At 50.9% G+C, this 24,762-nt stretch overlaps 9 protein-coding genes and 4 non-coding genes across 13 annotated transcripts; 7 read left to right on the forward strand and 6 right to left on the reverse strand.

The window, feature by feature from the left end:
* Positions 1–484: 484 nt before the first annotated feature.
* Positions 485–1,006, forward strand: PFLUO_LOCUS8582 (uncharacterized protein; the record flags this gene model as incomplete). The annotated part of the gene is made up of 1 exon (XM_073786329.1): positions 485–1,006. One exon carries the CDS (start codon positions 485–487, stop codon positions 1,004–1,006), a length of 522 nt encoding a protein of 173 aa, XP_073642596.1.
* An 815-nt stretch (positions 1,007–1,821) lies between these two features.
* Positions 1,822–2,797, forward strand: PFLUO_LOCUS8583 (uncharacterized protein; the record flags this gene model as incomplete). The annotated part of the gene is made up of 2 exons (XM_073786330.1): positions 1,822–1,931; positions 1,990–2,797. The coding sequence occupies 2 exons, from the start codon at positions 1,822–1,824 to the stop codon at positions 2,795–2,797; spliced, it is 918 nt and encodes a 305-aa protein (XP_073642597.1).
* A 911-nt stretch (positions 2,798–3,708) lies between these two features.
* Positions 3,709–3,810, forward strand: PFLUO_LOCUS8584. The gene has a single exon. It is a non-coding gene; the product is annotated as a tRNA-Pro (tRNA).
* Positions 3,811–4,340: 530 nt separating this feature from the next.
* PFLUO_LOCUS8585 lies at positions 4,341–4,428 on the reverse strand. Its single transcript has one exon. It is a non-coding gene; the product is annotated as a tRNA-Pro (tRNA).
* Positions 4,429–7,231: 2,803 nt separating this feature from the next.
* PFLUO_LOCUS8586 (uncharacterized protein) lies at positions 7,232–7,685 on the reverse strand (the record flags this gene model as incomplete). Its single annotated transcript, XM_073786331.1, has 2 exons — positions 7,232–7,281; positions 7,334–7,685. The coding sequence occupies 2 exons, from the start codon at positions 7,683–7,685 to the stop codon at positions 7,232–7,234; spliced, it is 402 nt and encodes a 133-aa protein (XP_073642598.1).
* Positions 7,686–7,919: 234 nt separating this feature from the next.
* PFLUO_LOCUS8587 lies at positions 7,920–8,007 on the forward strand. The gene has a single exon. It is a non-coding gene; the product is annotated as a tRNA-Pro (tRNA).
* Positions 8,008–8,870: 863 nt separating this feature from the next.
* On the forward strand, positions 8,871–8,959 carry PFLUO_LOCUS8588. The gene has a single exon. It is a non-coding gene; the product is annotated as a tRNA-Pro (tRNA).
* Positions 8,960–9,565: 606 nt separating this feature from the next.
* On the reverse strand, positions 9,566–12,400 carry PFLUO_LOCUS8589 (uncharacterized protein; the record flags this gene model as incomplete). Its single annotated transcript, XM_073786334.1, has 3 exons — positions 9,566–11,710; positions 11,746–11,990; positions 12,034–12,400. The coding sequence occupies 3 exons, from the start codon at positions 12,398–12,400 to the stop codon at positions 9,566–9,568; spliced, it is 2,757 nt and encodes a 918-aa protein (XP_073642599.1).
* A 1,107-nt stretch (positions 12,401–13,507) lies between these two features.
* PFLUO_LOCUS8590 (ribosomal 40S subunit protein S18B) lies at positions 13,508–14,319 on the forward strand (the record flags this gene model as incomplete). Its single annotated transcript, XM_073786335.1, has 3 exons — positions 13,508–13,511; positions 13,648–13,813; positions 14,022–14,319. The coding sequence occupies 3 exons, from the start codon at positions 13,508–13,510 to the stop codon at positions 14,317–14,319; spliced, it is 468 nt and encodes a 155-aa protein (XP_073642600.1).
* Positions 14,320–14,905: 586 nt separating this feature from the next.
* On the reverse strand, positions 14,906–16,616 carry PFLUO_LOCUS8591 (uncharacterized protein; the record flags this gene model as incomplete). The annotated part of the gene is made up of 2 exons (XM_073786336.1): positions 14,906–16,071; positions 16,127–16,616. The coding sequence occupies 2 exons, from the start codon at positions 16,614–16,616 to the stop codon at positions 14,906–14,908; spliced, it is 1,656 nt and encodes a 551-aa protein (XP_073642601.1).
* Positions 16,617–16,870: 254 nt separating this feature from the next.
* On the forward strand, positions 16,871–17,941 carry PFLUO_LOCUS8592 (uncharacterized protein; the record flags this gene model as incomplete). The annotated part of the gene is made up of 2 exons (XM_073786337.1): positions 16,871–16,937; positions 16,998–17,941. The coding sequence occupies 2 exons, from the start codon at positions 16,871–16,873 to the stop codon at positions 17,939–17,941; spliced, it is 1,011 nt and encodes a 336-aa protein (XP_073642602.1).
* A 402-nt stretch (positions 17,942–18,343) lies between these two features.
* Positions 18,344–19,861, reverse strand: PFLUO_LOCUS8593 (uncharacterized protein; the record flags this gene model as incomplete). Its single annotated transcript, XM_073786338.1, has 1 exon — positions 18,344–19,861. The coding sequence occupies one exon, from the start codon at positions 19,859–19,861 to the stop codon at positions 18,344–18,346; it is 1,518 nt and encodes a 505-aa protein (XP_073642603.1).
* Positions 19,862–23,828: 3,967 nt separating this feature from the next.
* Positions 23,829–24,500, reverse strand: PFLUO_LOCUS8594 (uncharacterized protein; the record flags this gene model as incomplete). The annotated part of the gene is made up of 2 exons (XM_073786339.1): positions 23,829–24,118; positions 24,194–24,500. The coding sequence occupies 2 exons, from the start codon at positions 24,498–24,500 to the stop codon at positions 23,829–23,831; spliced, it is 597 nt and encodes a 198-aa protein (XP_073642604.1).
* Between the last annotated feature and the right edge of the window lie 262 nt (positions 24,501–24,762).

Genomic DNA, 24,762 nt, shown 5'->3' on the forward strand with positions numbered 1-24,762 from the left:
TAATGTTCCGACATTTTCAAATGAGGAACAGACAATTTTCTTTGTTGTAAGGAGGAGCAGAAATGGGGAACTTCCTGATAGCAGAAACAAGGAACAGTAGGCCAATCTGATTGCCCATGTTTCACTTGCAAGGCTAAGGAAACCTGATGAAAGAATCTAGGCATTGTTCAGCTCACTGCTGACAAAGGTCTCACTCTGTGACCTGGAGATAGGGGTTCTAGCGTCAATGAAGCAAACGTTTGCACATCAAAGATGGCAGATCCATTGAGTAGACACTTTCGTTAGCTGCAATCAAAGAGACGAAAAGGCGTCTTTTCTCATTTTCCATCCTATTCTTTCTCTCTGCGGTTGCTATACTTCATGATCATCAGTTTTAGCTTTTTGCCGCCCACTGTCACTGTTCTCTCGCTACAATTCTACACTTTCTATCGCAATTGCATCTCTACGAAGGTCCCGAAAAACCAAGAAAAAAGTGGCCATCACCATGCCTCCTAGCGGATACCCCATCGCCGGATTCAGCACGCTACGCCTAGAAGGCCTAGAGCAGCGGTCTTCACCGGAGAAGTCAGAGCTGCTGCACTCAATTGCCGACGACATGAGCGCAACCTTGATGTGTATCGCACAGCACACCGAAGAAGGAACCTTGTCAACCAGGCACATCGAACCCATCGACCGAGTGATTCGCATCATCCGCGACACCGAGGTATCGCAACGACGGAGGCTGGAACGACGAGTGCGACGGCTACGAGGCATGCGACGATGGCTGCGTCACGAGTTTCGAAAAATGGTCAAACGCGCAGAGTTAGTGTCACGGGCTTGGAAGAACAAGACGGCCACATTGAAGGGAAATCTCCAGGCGCTGCAGGGTGAGGTGACTGTTATGAAGAGGCAATGCGAGATGCTGCAGGCACGTATGGAGCAGGGAGAAATCAAAGAAACGGAAGAGAGCACGCAGAGGAAGGATCCCAACAAGAAAGACGGGACCACGAGAGATCAAGATTCATAGGCGGATGAGGTTGGTGGAGGGACGAATGTCAAGAGAGAATGAATGGCGCAGACGTTGGGTTGGGATGGTCTGGATTAATCTGAATTCAACGAATAATAAACTGGTTTCAAGTCCTTCAGCCGACTGTTGCGTTGTTGCGTGATCTGATAAACCCGGGGAGCTGCCGATCAGAATCCTTTCATTCGAGCAAGGGAGACAGGTTTGAATATTCCGCAAGCTCATTGAGAACAATATTCTGGAAGCATCCGAGATACAGCCGAGAGGCGTTGTTCTGCCTGTGACATACTACTAGTAGTTTCGTTGTAGATAGCGCACAAGTGTCAAGTTATCAGGTTTCAAGTTCCGAGGCATTCATGTTGATTACCGACGCATTTGGTCGGGAGATGACTTCATCGCAGGCGAATCTCAGATTTACGCACACCGCGCCAGATTTCGGCGGCTATGTTCAGCCGAACATCGGCGAAGCTCTGCAAGTCGCGGAAGCACCCGATCAAACCAATTCTGGATAGTGGAAGGCTGTATCACTGCTTATCGGAGCCCATGGCAAGCTGGACCTCGGCATTTTTGCTTCCTTTCCAATGCGCGCCGACTGACTCGGCCCGTGTGGATCCACTCCGGTCTTCTTGTCCTTCATGTGCGAGGAACACGCCCAAACCCTTTCGGACGCAAGTCTTTTGCTCTTTTTTTCTCCCTCCTGTGAACCTTCATCCTGAATATTTCTCGAAGAACGATACTTGCAATCCAACAGCGATCCGCGTCCCTTTTCACCACCGATAAAGAATCGTACCCGGGACCACGTTCTCGGCCCGAAAAAAATGAGTCGCTCCGGGGACTATGACGCTGTCCGTAAGGACATTGCTGCTCAACTCCAGAAGCCTGACTACGACGATGGGAGCGCAGGACCAGTATTTGTGCGGTTGGCGTGGTACGTCGATTGTTGATGTTTTATCGTGAAGGATATTCCGCTGACACCATCCCTATAGGCACTCCTCCGGCACGTATGACGCTGAATCCGACACTGGCGGCTCGAACGGGGCTGGTATGAGATATGAGGCGGAGGGCGGCGACCCAGCCAACGCGGGTCTGCAGCATGGGCGGGCATTCTTGGAGCCGGTGAAAGAGAAGCATCCATGGATCACGTACTCGGATCTGTGGACTCTGGCGGGTGTAGTGGCGATCAAGGAGATGGGCGGACCGGAAATCGCATGGCAAGGCGGGCGGACAGACCTGGTGGACGACTCCAAGGTGCCTCCGCGCGGGCGGCTTCCAGATGGCGCACAGGGCGCGGAACATCTGCGGTTCATCTTCCACCGCATGGGCTTTAATGACCAGGAGATTGTAGCGCTGACCGGCGGGCACAACCTAGGCCGGTGCCACGGCGACCGCAGCGGATTCGAGGGACCCTGGGTGACGAACCCGACGCGCTTCTCCAACTCGTTTTTCAAGCTGTTGCTGCAACTCGACTGGAAGCCGCGCAAACTGGCGACCGGCATGACACAGTTTGTGTATGAGGACGCGGACGCTGACGAGGACGAGGAGCCGCTGATGATGCTGCCCACCGACATGGCGCTGTCGACCGATCCGTCCTTTGCGCCATGGGTGAAGAAATACGCCGAGGACAAAGACCTGTTCTTTGACCACTTCGCCAAGGTATTTGCGAAGCTGGTTGAGCTCGGCATTCAGCGTGATGCCCAGGGTCACGTCATCAACACCGACAACCGTCTCGGTGGCTATGTCTCTGCTCCCAAGAAGAGCAACGTCGCCACGGGCCCGCCTCGAGCACGGCTGTAGGCTTGGGTGGCCCACCTCTCTTTTTTGTGTTTGTGTTTGATTGAATTCCCCATCGTGTTGATAGAACTGAATCAGGCAGGCCGGAGGGCTAGACGTGTAAATAGATGATAGAGCTAGAGAACAATACCTTCAATTTGCGATCGTAATCATCAAAGATGCATGGAGAAAAGTAGACATGACCGCGGTGATCGAGGAAGATGGGGAGAAGAGGATTGAAGGAAAAGACAGAGAGAAAAGGAGAGAGTCCGGGGTAGACATGAAGGCGGGGAAGCACACGGGGCTCGCCGAGGGGAGTGTTTGGTGTTTGTCTAATAAGTAGGCGCTGATTGGCAGGGAGCCGAATGAACTAGTAGCATCGGCTCGGTTTTGCGTACGTGTTTACTTCCGCCTTGAGGTCATGTTAAATCTAAGAATTAGCGCTGCATCATATGGAGGGGAAATTTCGCATAATCTCTTAGCGAAGTTGGCCTGGGCCACATTTATGGCAGGGAATAACAAACTGTTTTGTACAATCTCTAAGATTATTACACCTAAATTAACAAAGCTAAAGAACATAGAGAGATTAATGTCACGATATTCGCCCATTAAATCCCCTGTCATCTAGTCTATCATGATGATGAATTTATTTGCCCGATGTAGCTTGCTCTAGATATATACTGCTACGCGGGAGTGCTGTCGGGCCTGTTGATAGTTGACACTCTGATTGAGGTACAAGTGTGATGTTCTTCAGGAACTATCTGAGGGCAGATGCTGCTATTTCTAGTCAAGGTAGCTCGCTCTAATCCTCCTGTCGTTTTATTGTAGCATCACCATCAATAGAGAGGCCCGTCATTATGCTCTAAGCCCTGACAACAGTCTTTGGCGTTGTATATGAATAAGAGTTTAATTCCTACTGTTCTACGTCAACAGTAGCCCGAGTGGTCTAGTGGTATGATTCGCCCTTCGGGACACAGATCTCGGATCTTCAAGATTCTGTCTGGGCGAGGCCCCGCGTTCGAATCGCGGCCCGGGCCCACTTCCTTTTTTTTTTTTTGCGAAATTTTTAAACAAATCGCTAGACATTGTGTGACATAAGTAAGACATTGAACAATCCACGCGTTAGCTCTCTGTATACTGAGCCAGAATCTTATAATTGATAGCCTCTTGAGGCAATGTGCAAGGCCGAGCCTGGGGTGGTTGTGATAATTATAGCCCGTAATCGTCCGCAAGTGGAAGTAGAATTTGAAGCGCAAATAAATCGACATAGCCTGCTGGCCTAGCATTATTTCCAATGGAAAAAACACTAGAAGTGTGAAGGAGTGGGTGATAGGGCTTGGACGCAGGTCTCTAGATTTCTCATATTCTCGTAGCTGCTGGCTTGTGTCGAAGGTTGGTCTGGTCCTAGAAAATGCAATATATTATAACACTTTTCTACCGCTCCAGTAAGTCCCGCCTTTATAGCGACCTTTTTGACAACGTACTGCGGGCCGAGAGGCAGTCCGTCCGTCCGTCTTTCGTTCGAATTGACTTCTGATAAGTTTGCAAGGAGAAAAAAAATAGAACAGGCCCGAGCCGCGGATCGAACGCGGGACCTCGCGCAGGAGTGCTTAGGTTTGCCCTAAGCGCGAATCATACCACTAGACCACCCGGGCTGTTATAAGGGAAGTTCTCTTTGAAAGCTTTTCTCAAAGATGGAACTATAATATACAAAATCTCACCCAAAGTGTTGTCCGAATTCGTAAAACAAACTCAGTCAGGGGTACTGTGAAGCACTCCTGACAAACTTCAACAGATCTTTCTCACGAAAATTTTGAAGCGAGAATAGCTTTCTACGGAATACATGAATTATTATCTACTGTATAACTTCATCCTATAACTAGTAACTATTCCCACGGTGGATCACAAATGCCCCGCTAAGACCGATATCCAGCTCGTTCTGAATCACGTCTATCTGATCCCGTACGCTCTCCTCTTTTGCTATCCTTCATACCCCGTATTTTCGGTTCTTCCATGTTCCAGATCTAATATCCGTGGAGTTTAGTCAAGGGACACTTAAATGAATTCGAATTTCGGCTATTAATTATGGCGGTATTGAAAATGACTGCATGATAGATTCCCAGTCCATGTCAAATGATTCCAGCCCCGTGAGATCATCTAAAAGCGACCACTCTTGCGTTTGGAAATTTCCTTCTCCGCCATCGTCAGCTCTCTCAAAAGGTCCCGCTTGCGTGCCATCTCCAGGTGCGTCGCGGTTCAGTTGCTTTGTCAGACCCCGATGACTACCTTGGATATGTGTGAGAGACTGACAGTCTCGCATGAGGTCTGTCTCAACAGCAGCGGTACTGGTGCCGGAAACTGCATCACGGAGCTTTTTAGAATAGGCGATGGCGAACTTCTTTTGTTTCGTGATGAACGGGGCCAAGTTGTCGCTCGTCCTAATGATCCCCGTAAACGGGGCTTGCGCGGCGCTTTCGAATTTCGCGGCTAGATCGCCAATGATCTGGGTAAATTGTATCTCATCGGCAATCTGTTGAGCTGCCTGCCTGGTGCGGCCTGACACTATAGTGCTTTCGACAAGAGTGAAAGTTAGCCGTATGAGGCTGGCAAGCACGTAACAAATTCTCCCGGAGACAGTGGATGGCAAAAATTGAACAATCGAGTTATGGATTCCCAGAATTTTCTGAACAAAAGCCTTGTTAGAGTCCAGCAAATGCGACATCATCGCGGATCTAGAGGGGTTGAGCAAAGGCTGAACGTGGATACGGTCTGTGCCTATATCAGGTGCTCTATTTGGCGCAGGCTCCCAGAGCTCATCTTAAAGAGCCACTTCTAAAATATAAGATTCGGTGTAATCAAGCTCCATATTTACCACGCTTTTATCTATAAAGATGTTAGTGAAAAGTCTACATCAGATTTGTTTCATTTACACAGACCTGTGCGAGCCTCTTCTCCTGCAGCAGCCAATTTTTTAATGAGCTTTAACTCGTGGAGGAACCCATCTGCAGCCATTGAGACACCCGGGCTTCCTTGCACTAAGGTATACTCCACATCGAAGTAGCTGAACGTTTCTTCGACTCGACCAGCAAGGGATGCGAGGAGCACAAGCGGTTCTATTAGCTTATCCGTGTGGTATTCGCCTGCTGTAGTTAAGTGGCGACAGCAGTCTTCCATATACCTGCTAATTTGCATCACCGGTGGTCTTCGGAGAGATCTCGAGAAACTTTCAGGCACAGGGCTCATTAGCGCGCAGTCAATTGTATAGCTGGTGCTTTAAGGGGCGTTGGCGAAATTATGTAACACATACCCAGCAGACAACCAATATGCTCCCAGCAGGGCACGCTTCTTGGGCAAGCTTGCAGCAATGCTTTTATCAAGACTTAAATCGTAAACCATGGTGGCGCATAATTGCATGATCGCAAACATATCTCGCTCTCCATTCGGTGAGGCAAAACAGTGACGCCAAGCTGCATAGATAAGGAGTGCTTGCAGGGCCTGTAGGCTCCTCTCGCCGCGGCCTATGAGCCTGGAACTTATTTGTGCTTGTATCCCTCCCCAAACAGCCCCCGAAGAGATGAGTCTGAGCGGATTGCCACAGATATAACTACCAAGAAAAGTAAGGGGGCATCTTCCCTGAGCTTGTTCGCATCGATCCCCTTATCCAAGACCACGAAGGGAAAGAAGGTGGCATAGTGAAGAGTGAAATCAGCCAGCAGAGCCTCTGCATACTCCATAGTAATGATATGCCGGTCAATCAGGTCCGCATAGCCATCACTGGTGCTGGGCGGGATGACAGCTGTTGGTGGTGTTGGTGGTGAGCGTATTCTCGATGACGAAGTATCCACTGAGGAACGAGATATATAAGCATGGGGCGTGGAAGGCTGCAGAGGCGCCGTGAGGTGCCCAGACGAGAGCGTAGTCCCAGAAAATGTTGAGTCACCAATGCAGTTTTTGTCCTTGTCAAGGGTGGATACTCTCGTGACTAGTTCCTCCAACCTGGCCTCCAGTCCCTCAAGCCGTCTGTGGATAGGAGCCACAAATTAGTATCTGATATGTGTCCAACCGACTCAAAAGGAGATGCTTCCTGAGCGACCACTATAGATGTAGACAGTGCCGTCCCTACCTTGTACCTCTCTGCTTGCGCCTCCTTTGCGGCAGATCCAAAAATGTGCATTCTTTCCCAAGACGAGCACACCTTTCACAATCGTTCTCCGCAATACGGCGGCTGCACTTTGCTTTTGCAGATGTACAGCTCACGCATGCACGCCTCTTGGCAACACTAACCCCCGGACTGGGCCCTGCAGAAGATCCGGCCTCCATCCTTTCCACGAGTGGCGCTGAAACGACCCGTATCTAAATTTCGCGTACGTAACCAGGGAAAAATTCGAGAGTGTTTGGAGCATGAGCCAGCAGAAGGACAACAAAAGTTGTACAAAGGAGGACGAGTCGAGTTGGAGGCTACCATGACACACGGGTATGTCGGAAATAAATCACTGACTCTGATGTTTCTAGGAGGTCATTAGTATTCCATAACTGACTATAGGCTATCGTAATGCATACCTGTATGAAATAGCGCAGTCCCAGAGCTGAGGAAGAGCAGATTGATAGCCTTCTCTTTACTCTTGATCTCGTGACAGACGTCATCCACTACCTTGATGAGACTGCAGTCCGCCTTGATGAACATAAACTTGCCATCAGGATTTAGTTGTTGGCATTCGGCTGTGATGCGATTGCCTGCATCTTGCGACCGCCCGACGAAATACACCCGAGGTTGACGAGCATTACGCGCGAATTCCTTCAGGGTGCTCTCGCCAATACCGTAAGTCGCTCCGACAAAGACAGCGACTAGACCGGCAGGCAGTGATGTAGCGATTTGTGCATTTGAAGCCTGGACATCAGACAGGGAGACCATTCTTGCCCTGTATTATGGCAGAAAAAAGATCTATTTCTAACTAAACTGCATAGATTCTGTGGTCTTCCTACATTTTAAATAGGAATCTTCTTCTTCCTCAGAACGTCCGACGGGTCAGTACAAAACCCGTCGGCCGCGGGAACACAAAAGTCCCGGCCCGGACAAACGTTCGACGGATTAGAGATGGCGAAAGAATGGCTTATGATTTAGCGTGGATTCTGCTGAATAATGTCAGCCCGGGTGGTCTAGTGGTATGATTCGCGCTTAGGGCAAACCTAAGCACTCCTGCGCGAGGTCCCGCGTTCGATCCGCGGCTCGGGCCTGTCTATTTTTTTCGTCATTTTTATTAATATTTTATCATTAAATTTTCTTCAAAATGCATCTATTCTCTAAAATCAAGCGACAGCAATAATTGTTGATTCTACTATTAACTACATGTATACTGTTTAAACCGGAAAGGCTATATGCCGAAATAGAGATCGTAAGGTTAAGAAAACAGAATAACAAACTAATTAATGCACACAGAGAAGCCAAACACTAAAGAAATACCTCCCCAAAGTATTCCCAAAACGTTATACAAAAGTCTCAAATGCGAGTCAGAGGCGGTAATAGTCCTAAATGCTCTAGATCTAAGGATGGATGTTGTTGTAAAGTGGGTAGTCTATCGCGATATTTCCAATGATCTCTTGTCGACGTTGCTTCATAGGGGTAGATAAAACATTACATATATCACTGGATAAGATGCCGTAACTGCTCAAAGTCAGGTGGTAAGTATAGAGACTAGTGTTATGTTTCGACGTCTCCTAGACCACCTTCCTTGCCTCGTTGTTAAACTACTCTACCTTTACATCTACATCTATGAGAGACAATATTTGGGCAACCCTAAATTCAACCAACTTATCTGCCTTGACAGTCTTCCCACAGCGATTAGCCTCGCTGTCGCCGCTTGACCTTAACAACCACGTCGTACAGGCGACCCCGTTTGCGAGATTACTAGTTATGAGTGGTTCTTGATGAGTAGGACAAGCATCCTAAATACTCTGACAAGAAGGAGTTAAAGCGTTTTCAAGCTCTTAGTGACATCGGTCAATTGAACTGTGATTCGATGCTAAGAAGCGCCGCGTCCCTCTGTGTACTAAGCGAGTGTCTTCATGATTTCAACCAGAATCCTTGTTACTAATAATAGCCCGGGTGGTCTAGTGGTATGATTCGCGCTTAGGGCAAAACCTAAGCACTCCTGCGCGAGGTCCCGCGTTCGATCCGCGGCTCGGGCCTATTGTCTTTTTGTTAATTTTTGTCAATCTATTCTTTGTGATTGATTAATTAAGAGCAGTTAGTGGCAGTGGTAGTTGTTGCTGTTCCATATCTGGTCTAGCTCGCTTTATATACATGGGCCTGTGGGGTGGCTGCTGGATAGCAGAAAAAGGTGAGTGGATTAACCAAACGCGAACTCTTGATGGGTCTACCTTTTTGGAGAAGTTTGAGCAGAAGCTAAAACCTGCTGACTGAAGACTGGACCGAGGAGCAGGTATTGCACGAGAACCTGCCAGATGAGAATATTTCTATAGAGGAGGTGTAGAAATAACCTTCTCGACTTCGCGATCGGCACGGCAATTATAAAGGGGGGTTTTGCCGTACCCCGATTCTCTAGTGCAGTGCACTTAGCTTTACGTGCTTGTTTACTTGGAATTTCGGCCCTGTGTAGAAAAGCATCGCATTCTATAATATGATGAGAAAAGGAAATCTATCGAGCAAAGAAACAGCCAAAACACAGACACAAAGAGATCTATCGAGTATACAAATCACAGGAACACTAACATAAAGCAGCCAAACTCCGAAAAATCTTGCATTGAAAAAAAATGAGGTCGGAATAGCGCAGCTCAGTTGGTGATCCGCTGCAGTGGCCTCTTGGATTTGGCCGGGGTCTTGGAGATGCCCTTGGGTTTGCCGTTGGACTTACCTGCGGACTCACCGGGGGATTTGGCGTTTTTCCTTTTTTGAGCCCCAGCCCTAGGAGGACTGCGATGTGACTTATCCAATTGATCCGACTGGATGATGTACACGCGAGCAGGCTCATGAGGAGCGGGACAATCGTGGCTGACGTTTATATATTCCGGGATATCCGCCATGGACACATTTGAGGACGAATTCGAGGATGACGGCAGGTCTAAAAACTGGCTGGGTGAGAAGTAGGGTGTCGGAGCATTCGAGGGCGACGTGTGAGCATCCTCCGGCGACTGCGCCAGTTCAGGAAAGTTCACCAGACTCAGACCATCGTCACCTGGAATACCATCGGGCCAGAGGTCTGGGTGATTGGCGAGGAAGGATGATGGGTCGTCAAGAATCGAGTCAAACATGTTGGGGCTTTGGCTTCCCTGTTTCAGACGAGAACTGTTCACATCAGGCAACATGGCATTATCGGCCAGGGATGTCGTGGGTTGAATTGATATGGATTCTGCGGCATTCAGTAGCAGACTGTCCAAGTCTCCATCGAGGATTGAATTGGGATCTGGAACGAGGCTGGGGGACAGTCCGGTGTATCGTGCCTCATAGTAGTTCTCACCAGTGCGAGGCAGAATGCGGGGCCATGGATCAAGGCCAGCCGAGGAAGAAGGTTCTGGTGCTCGGCGCCAGGGAGTGTGCTCTGTCAGGATCGGCTTGTTCTGCATCGAAGTACTCATCATATTAGTAACGGTCTGGGAAGCCACAGTGAGGACGTCGCTGGAAGGATTCATGACCCGCTCGTAAAGGACGATCGGCAAACCCTCACGCAGCCAGTCCTGGGGCACACGAGAATCCCTGTGGAAAGGCGGAATGTCACCCACAATGATGCCTGAGTTGTCCTGGCTGTCGTAGATGCGAATGTTGCCGGTATCCTCTTCGCCTCGTTCAGCATCTGTCCAGTAAACACGGACGTGGTTGTCTTTGTAGTAAATGCCGCCGAGCCAACGGTAGGTGGCTACCTGGTGGTTTCCGTGCTCGTCCACATACCGAAAGGCAATGTCCTTAGTGTGGGAGACCAGCTTGATATCCATGCCGAAACTCATCACCAGCCGTAGGGGAAGATTCTTGAACTGTTTGACTTTGGCGTCTCCCGTTGGTGATCCACAGTTTGGACATGGCCCACTGTGCTTGGACCCATAGGTAGAACGCTCGATCATTTCCGACACAGTCACACCGTACTGATCCAAGGGCTGGGATATGGGATACATGCATTGGCCCATCCTGTTTGTAGATATTGGGGCCAGGCCTAGGCATGGACATGGAGTCAACACCTCGGTGAAGTTGAACTGAAACTGGGCAAAGCTCCTTGTTGATTCCGCCCAAACCACCCAGACAGGAGTAGGAGCTCCAATAGTGAGGCTGGGGACGGCGGAGACCAGCTTCTTCCAAAAGGCGTCGCGAAGGTCAATAGATGTGTAGTCATCGTAAACATCCCAATTCATATTGCAGACTTCGATGAAAGCTTTCTCGAGTGTGGTGAATTGTGACTGCCAATCGCCTTTGCGGTCTGCAACGGTACATCCAGCGTCGGCGAGCATGCCCAACGTGATCGCGGCGTCGATAGCACAGGAACCGCCATTCCAGACCGGCCCTCGCCCGCGATACGGATAGGTGAGACCATTCGGGTCGAAGAGAAGCTCTGGGGGCATCAACCTCACGGCTCTGGTGGCGGGAAACGTTGCAACCTGCATAAGACGCAGGGTGTCCTTGTCACAGGCCGTTCTGGTGGGGAAAGGTGCTCGAGCTGGAGCACTGGGATCCCGTCCAAGATCGAAGTATGCGAATGTCATCACTGTGCGCTCCACTGCTTCGGTCACAGCCTGCATTTGAATACTAGGCAAAGCTCCAGGTAAAGTTCCAGACAAAGCCGTTGGAAGTCCTGCTAAAAGAGCTGCCGGTACGGTTGCCGGGAGAGTTGTCGGCAGGAGTATTCCATTGGTGAGAGTAACCGGGAGAACCGTCCGTGGATCAGGGCTTGGACTGTCGAAGCCGGTCTCGCCAACGTCAGGTAATGGCGGCAGCTGGGAAAAATGGTTAGAAACATGAGTGGACATACCGTCGAGGTTGAACGTTGAATCGGGAGAAGGCGACGCTTGTGTTCTGCGTCTCTTGGCTGCTCGGGTTTCTCTCTGTGTGTACCCTGGAGGCTGAGTCCGACGTGACATCTTTCTCTTCTTCGAGACGGCAGGAAGTAGAAACCGTTCGATGTAGACATCTGGTAAGACAGACGGTGCGTCTGCAGGTCGATGAAAGCCGGGTCGAGTGGCTCCTTTGAGGCTTGGGAGCTCTCGATGGTGTTGGCTGTAGGGGAAAGGACAAGGATTAGTGGTATATTTGAACAGACGGGGGCCGGAATCACGAGTGAAATCAAAAACCTCCGTCCAGTTGCGTGGGCGATGCTCATCTGCCATGTAGTAGAATAGTTTCCACAAGGCGTTGATAATTCTGGTTCCGGACGGGCGAAGGTACATGTCGAATCGAATACCCCAGAACCAAAACTTGGCCAACGCCAGACAGTTCTCCTTCATAATGTGACGGCCGATGCTGAAGTCTCTGGCACACATCCCGAAGAATTTCAAATCCGCGGGTGGATCGGGCAGCGAAGTCATGTCGTAGAGTTTCTCGGGCTCAGGGGGGACATGGACATTGTCCTCGGTCACCCTTTCGAAGAGTTCCGGGTTGTTGTCCAGGAAGTGGTCCGCATCCTCCATCTTGGACTGAATCCAATGATGAATGAGAGGAAATGGGGCAGTTGCAAGACGAACAGGATGTACAAGATAGCTCAGAAAGATCAGATTCCGAAAAGAATATAGACGACGGTGGTAAATTCAACCGGGGGCCAACAAGGCCTTTAAATATACATTTGGGGGCATCCCTGGTAAGACCTTCAAGGGCATGTTGGAGAATAAAGACAGTGCTGCAGAGAGGACTATGATATTGATCGAGTGAAAGAGAATAAAGGAGCCGACTTGGCTCCATGGCATTGATGTCTTTCCTCAGTCGAAACATAGAACACTTTTAAACTGTCAAAACAAAGACTGCAATGTAAGTATCTCTATAACTGACTTGTCAGTTCATAATCCTGGACGCTCGTGTCCAATAGCCTTTATGCCGAGTCTGGGCGTCAGGAAGAGAGACACTCGTTAATGGGAACAAAGAGCATCAAAGGCAGCGAGTGAAACTCATCACAGAAGAGTCGAACAAGAAACCAGATCCTTGTCGGGTCCAAGTATCAGGCCGAGACGCGAGACGAAGTTGGCATTGTCTGTCGGTGGTGATCAAAGAGCCCAGTCAGGATCATGGTCTGAGGCTCATTGCTCTAGATCCTCTGGTAGATATTCCATGTTCCGACATCCCTGAGAAAAGATATGTATCTCCTGACACGAAGACATCGTCAAGTACATGAGCATTCGAGTGCAGAATATCCAGTGAGTAACCAAGATGATGTGTCTGCATAATCCATTCCAATATTTGACCGTGGCAACCTACCAGCCATAGCTGGGAGATGCATCTCCGGCCCAAAGAGTACTGTATACTGCTGATGCACGAGTCCCACGGAATCGAACGCCACGTTGGTTTCATCGTCGCTCGTGAAAGGAGCACAAAGGGCGAGGACCATCGAGGGTGTAAGATACGGGTAAATTACGTCAATACAAGCAAACACAAAACATGCAGCACGTGATTTCCCTATCCGGATTAGCGCCGCACAAGCGAGCCGAGCCCACAACCGGAAAGAACAATCAGCGCTTGCCTCGACTTCCTCTTCTCCATCCCTCTCGACGACAACACATCGCGATACATCGCGCCTATCGCCCATCATGTGTATGTGACCACTTTCCTCTCAATGCTCTCGCCCCCTATCACCACTCTCTGGATCTCCCGAACCACAAGCGAGACCGGTCGCACCCATCCAACAAAATTGAATGTCAGGCTAACATGGACTTGTCGATGGCTACAGCGCTCGTGTCCGGCGAGAAGACGAACTTCCAGTACATTCTGCGTCTGCTCAACACCAATGTTGACGGCAAGCAGAAGATCATGTACGCCCTGACCAAGATCAAGGGTGTCGGTCGCCGCTACTCCAACCTGGTCTGCAAGAAGGCCGATGTCGACCTCTCGAAGCGGTACGTGTGCAACAAGCCCTTGAGGAATAATGCAATGTCTTTGGATATATGAAGCGGAGGGGATTTTGGATGGGGATGGTGCTGCGATGGAGTTGGGCAATTTTTTCCTCCCATCATTTTGTGTGTGGGTGGAAAGGATCGGAGACATTGCAAAATTCCTCAACACCCCACAAAACAACAACCAACTGACGGGAATTTCTCACAATAGTGCCGGTGAGCTTACCACCGAAGAGCTCGAGCGTATCGTCACCATCCTCCAGACCCCGACCCAGTACAAGATTCCCACGTGGTTCCTGAACAGACAGCGCGACATCACCGACGGCAAGGACTCCCAGGTTGTCTCCAACGGTCTTGACAGCAAGCTCCGTGAGGATCTGGAGCGCCTGAAGAAGATCCGCTCGCACCGCGGTCTGCGTCACTACTGGGGCCTGCGTGTCCGTGGCCAGCACACCAAGACGACCGGTCGCCGTGGCCGCACCGTCGGTGTCAGCAAGAAGAAGGGCTAAACTATTGTTGTCAGCGATTTTTGCCGGGGATCTATTTTTGGGAGGATTCCTTTACTGTCGGTGTGTTTCTGATGGGCTTCCGGGGGACCTTTTGCCCCGGTGGACTGGGGGTTGTTGCCGGTCCTAAAAATGAAAATGAATCATACCACTATGAAATGAACCGATCTTCCTTATAATATGCTGCGTTGTAAATCACAGCCGTGTATTGGCCTTGCGTAGTTGCCCTGTACCAACGGTAAAGATCGACAAAGTGTCTTGCGTGGTTCACACCAAGGTTCATCCCACCTCCTGGGACCCTATACCTTCCTCGAGATCAACTCGCTGTTTCTGCTTTCTGAAAACATTTAACACAGATCTACATGCTTACATTTACGGTCGGCGGTGGTATTCCAGATAATATCAATTCAGACCAAACAGCTATATACTTGACGACATGAGCAAGCCTATCAAGAGAGATGGCAAAGGGTTCAAATACTCTCACACATCCCCAGAGGTCTTGTGCTTTAGCCAGTGTGTATGCAATAAAAACTAGGCGAAATCAATAAATTCCACGAAACAGACAATAAAAGACATTGATGTATAGGGCTTAGAACCACTCGCCACCCAGCCAGCGGTTGAAGAACTCCAGGCTAGACTCGGGCTGGTCCATGGGGACCATGTGACCACCGCCGTAGAGGCGCATGAAGGTGAAGTTACCGTGGGACTTGACCTGGCCGATCTTCTTGCCGGTGTGCTCGTTGTCCTTGATGACCAGGTCCTCCAGCTCGGCGGACGCGAACTTGGACTTGCCGGGCCATTCGAGGGCCTCGGACCAGGCCTTGTTGCCCAGCCAGTTGCAGATGAAGTCGGCATCACCCGCATAGATCAGGACGGGGATCTGCTCGAGGAGCTCCGGCACCAGGCGGTGGTAGGGCTTCATCCAGTCGCCGTGGAAGAGGAAGTTACGGTTGATGTCGAAGTTGCAAGAGTCGTAACCGTCGACCTCGGCACCCAGAGCCTTGCGCACCTCCGCCTTGTTGAGGTAGTCGCTGACATAGCCCATGCCCTTGTAGCACAGGTTGCTCTCGTCTTCGCACTTGCCGCGGACGTCGTAGACGTTCTGACCAGTGCGCTGGTACGGGGCCAAGAGAGCGTTGTTGCAGTAGATTGAGGCCGGAACGCAAACCCAGGAGCTCTCGCTGCTGTAGCAGGACTCAATCATCTGCTGGCAGCGGGGCAGGGCATTGTCCATGGACTGGCAGCTGCCCTCGTCCAGAACAGCCGGGTAGCCACCGTCACCGCAGGCCATCGGGCGGTAGTACTCATACTGGGTGAGGCCATCGGTCAGACCATTTCCGATGAGGACGGACTTCAGGTTAATATTGCGCTTCTTGTGAGAAAGAATCTCGGAAGCGAAGACAGGGATGTAGTGACCGCCATAGGACTCGCCGGCAATGTGGAAGTCCTGAGAAGCGTATTCAGGGAACTGCTTGAAGAACAAGGACAGCAGGGCATAGACATCTTTGCCGGCAGCCACGGTGTCGCTGACGGAGGAGCCGCTGTAGGAGTAGCCAACGTTGACGGGTTGATCCAGGAAGATCACCGAGGCGTTCGAGTTCCACGAGTAATCGTTGTAGACTACCTCTATCTTCTTATTAATAGAGCTAGGCCCCAGCTCCATGAACAGACCGGTCAGCGAGGAGCAACCGGGGCCGCCGTTCAGCCACAGAACAACGGGGTCGTTCTCGGGGTCATTGCGGGACTCGAAGAACCCTTTCACGCACAATCAGTATTGTTTCATGCCCACAAGGCGATAGAGAAAACTCACAATAGAACAGGTGCTTATCCTCCTCGTTATCGTCCAGATACCCACTGTACTGCTTCACATCCGGGTCGATCCCGAGGGCGCTGGGGTCCACCTTCTTGACACGCAGGTCGTAGGCCTCCAGCTTGCCGTCAATCTCACGTTCCTTGGTGCCACTCTCGCCAGTCACCCAGACGCTCTGGACATCAGCACCACGCACCACGTGATCCCAGTGCGAGTCGGCGAGACGAGTGTGTGGCTTGGGCAGCGACAGCATGGGGGCCTGTTCCATGGAGTCCGGGAAGTAGTTGGAGACCTCTTCCCAGAGCTGACGGGCCTCATCGGACAGCGACTTCAGGCCATCCTGGATCTGCTCGAGAGGCTTGGAGAAGGCGTTGGTACCCTGCTTGGACCAGGTCTCCACCTGCTCCCTTCCCGCACCGAGGACCTGCTGGAGAGGCGGGGCAGCGGCGGAAGCTGCTCCAACCAGCAGCGTAGCGGGCAGAACTCTCATGATGGATTGAGATCAGTGTTGGATTAGGAATCAAGATAATGAGGATGTTGAGGATGATGAGGAGATGGATGGATGGGAAGATGCAGGAAACCGGACGATGACGCTCTCAGGCACCTGGAGGAGTGGGCAGCCAATCACAGGCGGCTGAGTCAGCGGGCCCGCACTAGGCCGGATTGGGCCGAGACTTTGATCCTGTTTGCTTGTGCTCTCTGTTCTTTCCTTCCAATAATGTTGTGAACGATTTACCTGCCGTCATGCCTATCAATCAACCCTCCAACCAGATCAAGTTCACCAATGTGTCCGTCGTCCGGCTAAAGAAGGGTATGCATGACGGGTTCCTGTTGGAAGGCGTGGTGTGACTGACGGCCGCTTCTCTTCTAGGCAAAAAACGGTTCGAGCTCGCCTGCTATAAGAACAAGCTACTAGAATACCGGTCTGGCGCAGAGAAAGACCTCGACAATGTCCTCCAAGTCCCAACTATCTTCCTATCCGTGTCCAAGGCGCAGACAGCCCCATCTGCCGAACTAGCCAAAGCGTTTGGTGCCGGCACCCCCGCAGATGAGGTGCGTCAGGAGATTCTCCGCAAGGGTGAGGTGCAAGTGGGTGAGCGCGAGCGCAAAGACATTCTCGAGCGAGTCGAGAAGGAGGTGCTTGATATCGTCTCAGGCCGACTAGTCGACCCCAACACCAAGCGCGTGTACACACCGGGGATGATTTCCAAAGCGCTGGACCAACTGAGTTCGGCCAGCGGACAGATGCAACAGCAAGGCGGCGAGGCCAACGGGACGGACGAGGACAAGCCTGCTCAACCCAAGAAACCGCTGTGGACCGGAGTGTCCCCCAACCGGTCTGCGAAGAGTCAAGCACTCGATGCCATGAAGGCGCTCATCGCCTGGCAGCCAATCCCCGTTATGCGGGCTCGGATGCGCCTTCGGGTCACTTGTCCCGTATCGCTGTTGAAGCAAGCGGTCAAGGCAGCCCCGGGCGCGGCGTCAAACAAGGAGAAAGAGGCCCCATCGGGCGGCAAAAAATCCAGCAAGAAGGGCAACAAGGGCTCTAAGAAGGCTGCCAAGGGCGATGATTCAGACATGGAAGCCGGCGGCTCTGAGGCGGAGGGTGCACCGAAGACACCGGGTACAGTTAAGGACAAGATCACGAGCTACATTGAATCGATTGAGTCGCAGGAAGTCAGCGGGGATGAGTGGGAGGTGATTGGGTTTGCCGTTCCTGGAGCATACAAGGGACTGAACGACTTCATCGGCAATGAGACTCGGGGAAGGGGACGAGTGGAGGTGTTGGATATGTCGGTGACCCACGAGGACTGATTTGGAATGGCGGTCTAGAAGCGATACCCTTGCCACCGAGGACATGTACATGAACATGGCTATGATTTATGATATGCTACAAAGCAAGACAACTGTTTTGTTCAGACAATAGCCTTGCTTTATTGTTTGCTGTGTTTGCTGTGCACTATATCTGCAGCAAAGACAGGGATCAACTAGCATCTCGTATACCCAAGTTCTCCCGTGGAGTATAAGAATAAGTATGCAGCGTTCGTTAGTAGATATATAGAGATTGTCAATCGAACAGTAGGGCTATATGGTAAGATATTGTACATCGAGTGGTAATGCAGAGAAAAGAAAAGAAACAACACTGCCGGGAACGTCCAGGTCCCTAAAATATTTCCAAGAAACGAAAGTGCAGACCGCCTCAGCAAGACGATGGGATCAAACAACCCCCAGCCCACTGAGGTCAATGTTATCAGACCCGGTCACCAGCAACACGAGATTCTTACCCGGACCGAGTTCCCTCGCGAGATCGATGGTCCTGCTTACCGCGTGACTCGAGTCTAGGCCAGGCAAAAATCCCTCGTGGTGTTGAATAGTTTTCAATCCAGCCAGGGCATCCGCGTCCGTGGCGGTCGAGATTTCAATCCGGCCGCAGTTCTTCCAATGTGCAAGCTCAGGCCCCACGCTGGAGAGGTTCAAGTCTGGTGAGATGGAATGTGAATCAATGATCTGGCCGTGGCTGTTCTGAAGCAAATAAGTGCGCGAGCCCTGGAGGACGCCGACCTCGCCTTCTGTTAGGGCAGCTGCCTTTGCGGCCTCGACACCCACGAGACGGATGGCAGGATTCCGAAGGAATGGTCTGAACAGTCCAATGGCGCCACTCCCGCCGCCCACGGCGGTGACGACAGCATCAGGTTGACAGCCAGCAGCATCTTGCATCTGGGCCGCGACCTCCTCGCCTAAGAGTCCTTGAAACGTCCGTGCTAGGGTCGGCAGAGGAGCTGGACCCACTGGACTACCCATTAGGTAAAATGCCGTTTCGTGGTTACAGACTGAATAGCGCAACGCTTCTGTGATAGCGGCGCGAAGCGTGCCTAGACCGGAGGTTGCACAGGCTGTTAGCACCTTAGCCCCCAGCAGCTTCATTTCGAGGATATCTTCCTGCTGGACGCGGCCATCGTCGGAGCCCATTATCACCACGCAGCGCAGACCAAGGCGCGCGCACATGGCCGCCGTGAAGCTGCCATGCTTGGCTGATGCACAGTCGGTAACGATCTCAATGAAGCCCATGCGGCGTGCCAGCAGGAGCTGACCGACAATGTTGCGCGTCTTGTGGCTACCGTACTCGTTCTGGTCCTCGCGCTTCAGCCAGATGGTGGCACCCCCGGCTAGGTCTGTGAGCTTGCTCGCCACTTGTAGTGGGGTCGCCCGCGTTTGCTGAAAACTAGCATACTCGGCCCAGAATGACGGGTCTAGGATGCTTTTTTCGAAGAAGGAGTCAAGCTCGTAGAGAAAGCTCATGATCGACTCAGGAGCGAAACGGCCCCCAAACGACCCGTATCCACCGAATGATAGATGTGGAGGCGCTTGGAGCGTGCCATCCTCCTGCAGGAGTGGGGTGTATGTGCTAGTGTCAAGCGATGGCCAGGGAAACTTGGCCAGCACCTCGGAAGACGAGGAAGGGCTCTCAGTGGCCGTTGAACATTCTGTGGCCTTGGTGTCTGCAGACGAGCCTGCAGTAGTAGAGGTACCTGAGCTGATAGTACCAGTCGAGCTGTCCAAGGGTGAAGTCGAAAGAGCCCTAACTAGAACAGGCAGCTGTGAACGCGAGCTGGGGCATTGAAGACAGCTTGTTTCGATGGCATTGGCGCTGTGTGTGGCTTCTGAGATCGGATCGTCGTTGGTAGAAGTATGAGGAGAGGAAAAGCAAAGCAGTCCGCGCAGAAATCGGAGCATGATGAAGCTCGTCCCCAGTAGATCTGGAGATCAAGACTTGGAGTACTTGAAGGTAAAGTCAACGGTACTCGAGCAGACTGGCAAAAAGCCGAGTTTTTAGGTCTTTGGACTAGCTATACAGCGATATCCTCAGGCCTGTGCCCACGTGCATTGATAGTGGAGGCGATTAGCGTTCCTCTTATGGAAAGAGGAGAGGATAAGGGCCAGATAGGATGAATCCTGCTTAAATAGACCCGTCTTGGTGGGTTTATTGTTGCAAGACGACATTCGGGCCGCGTGCTGATGACTCGCGGAGGGGAGGGAGTTCATCTAGTTCCATCCCGGCATACCCTGGAAAGGACCCATCCATCCAAGCGGCGAGTTCAGCCAACCAATAATGCCCAAAGAACGGTATGATTCGAATAGAATTTCGTATTTTTTCTGTTTTCCCTTTGGCATATCAGGCATGACCTCATCCGTTCATCCCGATTGCTTTTGGTCTGGACGAGTGATCCGCCGTTCGTACCTATCTTTCCGACAGAATAGCCAATGATAGAAGAATCTGGAGTTTGGTGGCGAAGTAAAGAGATGTTTCATGGTCACTTGCAAGCTGTGCAGATAGCGCGTAGCATGTCATAATGTGCGGTGAGTACCGTATCATGCTGTGGCGTCAAACTACCGTCCACTTGTAGGTAGGCGAGATGGGTACCTGGCATTGGCAGGCCAAGTCTGCCACATGCTGTCATCTATGTTCAGCGCCTTGGATTGAGATTTAGATCTAGACTTGTAAGATTATGTTTTGTTTACTTTCTTATCATGATACGGCGACTGACGGAACCACGCCGTGTCTTCAGCCTGCGAAGTCATTCCGCCCCATGTGTATCCTACTTACTAGCATATTTATGAGAAAATAACTTGGGTAACAATCAAATTATTGTAGACTCTATGCCCTCAACCTTACGGTTTCTAATCAGATAAAAAAGATGCCGAGTTCGATGCCTGGATAAGTCATCATACATCTGCTCCATACGTGATTTCAAACCATGAAGCAATTGACACACACCGCAACACCGCAGGACAATTAGAACGAGTAGCATAAAACCACGTCATCGCTGCCGCCGTCTGATGTTCAAAGCCCGGACCATCGATTCTGAGACGAGATGGATCAGGTGACCACTTGACAAGGTTATCGATCGCACTTTATCGGCTTTTCGGAGGTGATCCATGGGACTGTGAAATATGACAGATAGGGATCGTGGTCCGCAGCTTGATAGGAACTGATACTGTTTGGAAAGATTGGCACCTCTCGACTAGTTCATATCTATGTCGCAACATTGACATCGATGGCATGAGCACTTCATCCCTCTTTGCCAAGCTCATTTGAGACTGAAGCACTCAGCTGTACATATCGATGGATCTGGCGTACATGTGCCAAGACTCACTTCTGCAGTACACAGCGCTTGAGCTTTTATTCATATCATAAAGATTGTATTATAATACACATACATCTCATATTAACTCATGCTGTTGAGGTGAAGACTCATGAGGATGGGAATTCGTTTCGGTGAAGTAGAGATATTCAGAAGTAGCCGTTCCCAACATGTAGCTCGCTGGCGTCTGGGCGTCGTGTTGTTGTAATGGAGACCACACTTCCCCCCGATAGCTATCATCGACGAAGTGAAGGAGGCCGGCCTTTGGAGAATCGAGGACCCAGTTGAAATCGACGTCGAGTGGCTCAACAGCCTTGACATCTCCGTCAGGCATGTCGTCATAGAAGAGAGCTATTTTGGCTGAGTGGCAGATCGTAGAGATTTCATAGGCATTGCCCTCGTCTTTAAAATAGCCATGTCAGTCAAGGTCACTTTGTTCGGCGGGTAGTTGTGAAACTGACTCAATGGGACGCAGATGCCATCCTGATATCTCCCAATGGGAGTGTCGCTTATGCCATTGCAGCCCCAAGCGAAGGAGAGTTGAGCGAAACAATAATAAACATCATCGCCATACGCGGCTTTAACAAGAGTCGCAGCGCCCTCGTTGGGCTCCTTGATTATGGTGGTTGAAGGATGTTGTGGATCCGAGAAGCGTGACCACGCAAGGGTTCCAGTGGATGCCAGAAGTGTGATAGCGGTAAAGTATTTTAATAGCATTGTCGTAAGGGAAGACTGATCGTGAAGGTGAAGTGATGAGGAGTGAGGTTGCTGTGGATTGTTAGTAGGACACAAGAAAAACTAGCGGAGACTCCTTTATGATGGTTCCTGAGTACTCCTCTTATTCTTGTCCCAGATATAAAGTGGAATCGCGGCAGTTAAGAACAAAATGATTGGCAATTCAAGGAAGCTTGCGACGTGCTTTGGGGCCAAATAACGACATCAAACACATCATAGCAGGGGTCTTGGCACGATTCGTGCTGTTGGAAAAGCACTATTTTCCGCACTAACGGCTAAAACTTAAAAAATGACTTCCAGGTATTTGGGGCGGCATATAGCTAACCCAATAAGAGGGTCAATTTGAGGCTCCTGTGGGGTCAACGATCGTCACTTCTAGCACTCTCGAAATGGTACTTGCCAAATTCAGTCCCTTCAGGCCACCTTTTAGCAAGGGGCCTCAATTATCGTCAGAAGAAGCGAGGTAGACAGCCGTGATGCGTTTTTATTTCTTTGAGTACTTAAAACACCAGCCTTAGACGGCGAAGTCATCCGCTTTCAGATAGTAGTCAGCTGTTGGAGGGCTTTGGTGTTGGTTAGGGCGCAACGGCCCCTGTTCTCATTTTTAGTTTGCCTACTCGTTAGTCAACAAGGTGCCACTCCCTGATAAGCGGATAGCCAACTGTTTGAGCAGACGAATTATTCTTAAATCAGTCTTGTCTAGATGTGATGATGCATCACTAGAGAGGATTGCATCCCTTGCTATTATGATTCCGGAACCGTGTTTAGAACAGGTCGAATTTAACTTTCATGTGTCGCGTAGGCGATCTATTCTCGGCCGAACTGTTTTTAGCTTTTCCCCTTGGCGATCCCCCTGTCTGTGTGTGCTATGAGCCAATAGATCACATTTCCTATGCACTGCGTCGTATTAAATCCGCAATACTTTTGTGCCCGGTGGACCTTTCGGGAGCATGACAGATTAGAAGAGACTGAGATGACGAAGGAAAGGAGACGATCCAAGTGAGCTCAACTGTTCAAATGTTGTATTGACTGAGGGATGGCGGCAGGCGATGATATTTCAGGTACCAATATCAACAAAAACACTCCCATTTTTGGAGAAGAATGGCTTCGGGTATAAGGCTGCGCCTCAGTGAGGCAGGGGTCGCTTGGAAATTGATTGTCATCATCGCTGTCTGATGAGTAGCGGACAATCTATATACTTGGCGCACTTCCAATCGCCTCACATAAGCATACTACTCCATACAGCATCAGGGGAAAATTACAGTTTTCGGCCAGAGTGACAGACGAATGATCATTACCTCGTTCATCAATGCCCAGACTGACGTGCTTCTCTGTGGAGTCAGGATTCGGGGAAGATTGCTTGGCCTGCGGGGGTTACACAAGTCTAGACTACTTTAATTCTACTCTGATCTATGAGATCTATAATATACTTGCAACATCGTATTTATACAATCTATAATCTATGGAAAGATAATTTAGATCGACGTGTCGCGGACTCGCGAGAGCCCCGAGGCAAAGGCCCCGACTCGTGGGGACAAAACCTGCAAAACAGAAATCTAGGACGGGTATAAACGCTCAAATGCAAATGCATGGCAGACGTGTTTCCGCAGGAAAAGGGGTATCAACTCCTCATCCATGCACACGGACTGCAAGGGTTGTGTGCCAGTCGGACTTGGCCGATGGCGTGGGTCGATTTGAACGCCCAAATTTTCCCACCTGGGGGAATCCAAAGAAGATAAAGGAAATACAGAAAGGAATAGACGTCGAGTGGGTAGTATGACGAATACTGATCGCTAGGATGTGGAAGAAGCGAAGAAGAGGGCTTACGCGCAGATCTGCACAGCGATCAAAGCGCGAGTCAGGTCCTCTGGCGCGAAGGGAAGTTGCTTTCCTCGTGGCGACAGACACGGCGAGATGATCCGGGGCGTCAAGGCGTATAGGGCGGGCGAGGTGAAGCGGACGGACTCCTTGATCTGAGCAATGGGGTCGTCGGGAAGGTCGTAGAACGGCGCTTTCCCCGGGACGAGGGTCTTGGCCGAAGCGGCCGCAGACAACCCGTAACTATCCAGATCGACGATGGTGGAGGACTGCGAGGCCGCAAACGAGGGAAGAGCTACGCGGGATGTGGTGTCAGAACGGAGGGGATCGGAGAATCGGCGCGAGTCTGAGAGCAGAGATAACAACTAACCTGAGTCTGCTATCTCGTCCAATGAGCATTCGGCCTCGCCGCTGTCGGAGCCATCATAGCAATCCGATAGATTATTGGTGGCGCAGGGCGAGAGAGCCAGGTCGTCCAAAGACCGTGATCGCTCGACACAGGCACCCTCGAAGGACCAAGAGGCCAGGCTTTTCTGGTGGCTCTTGTCAAAAGGGCCACGGAATTTCGACGGCGGCACCTCGTGGCGACGATAGTATTGGACCTTGGGCTTGTCCTCGGCACTGCTAGAGGAGGAAGGACGGTGGAATACCCGCCTAACTCTTTCACGGAAAGGCATGGCGGAAGACAACGGAGAAGAGGAGTCCGGGGGGAACGACGATCACAGATCGAATTAATTCCAAGTGGTGCAATGCAGACCACTCCCAGATGGGGAACAACACGACGGACGGCGGAGATGAAGGGAACAGTGTATAACCATTCTTTTCTTGATGGAAATCGAGTATACAGAAAGAGGACCAAGTTTCAGTCGGGGGGGGGGGAGGGAGGCGAGGGTTAATATGGGCCAGGAGATAAGCAGACCCACGCCTCTCACTCTCTCC

This window comes from Penicillium psychrofluorescens (genome assembly GCF_964197705.1).
Source record: "Penicillium psychrofluorescens genome assembly, chromosome: 6".
In the NCBI taxonomy this organism is placed as follows: domain Eukaryota; kingdom Fungi; phylum Ascomycota; class Eurotiomycetes; order Eurotiales; family Aspergillaceae; genus Penicillium; species Penicillium psychrofluorescens.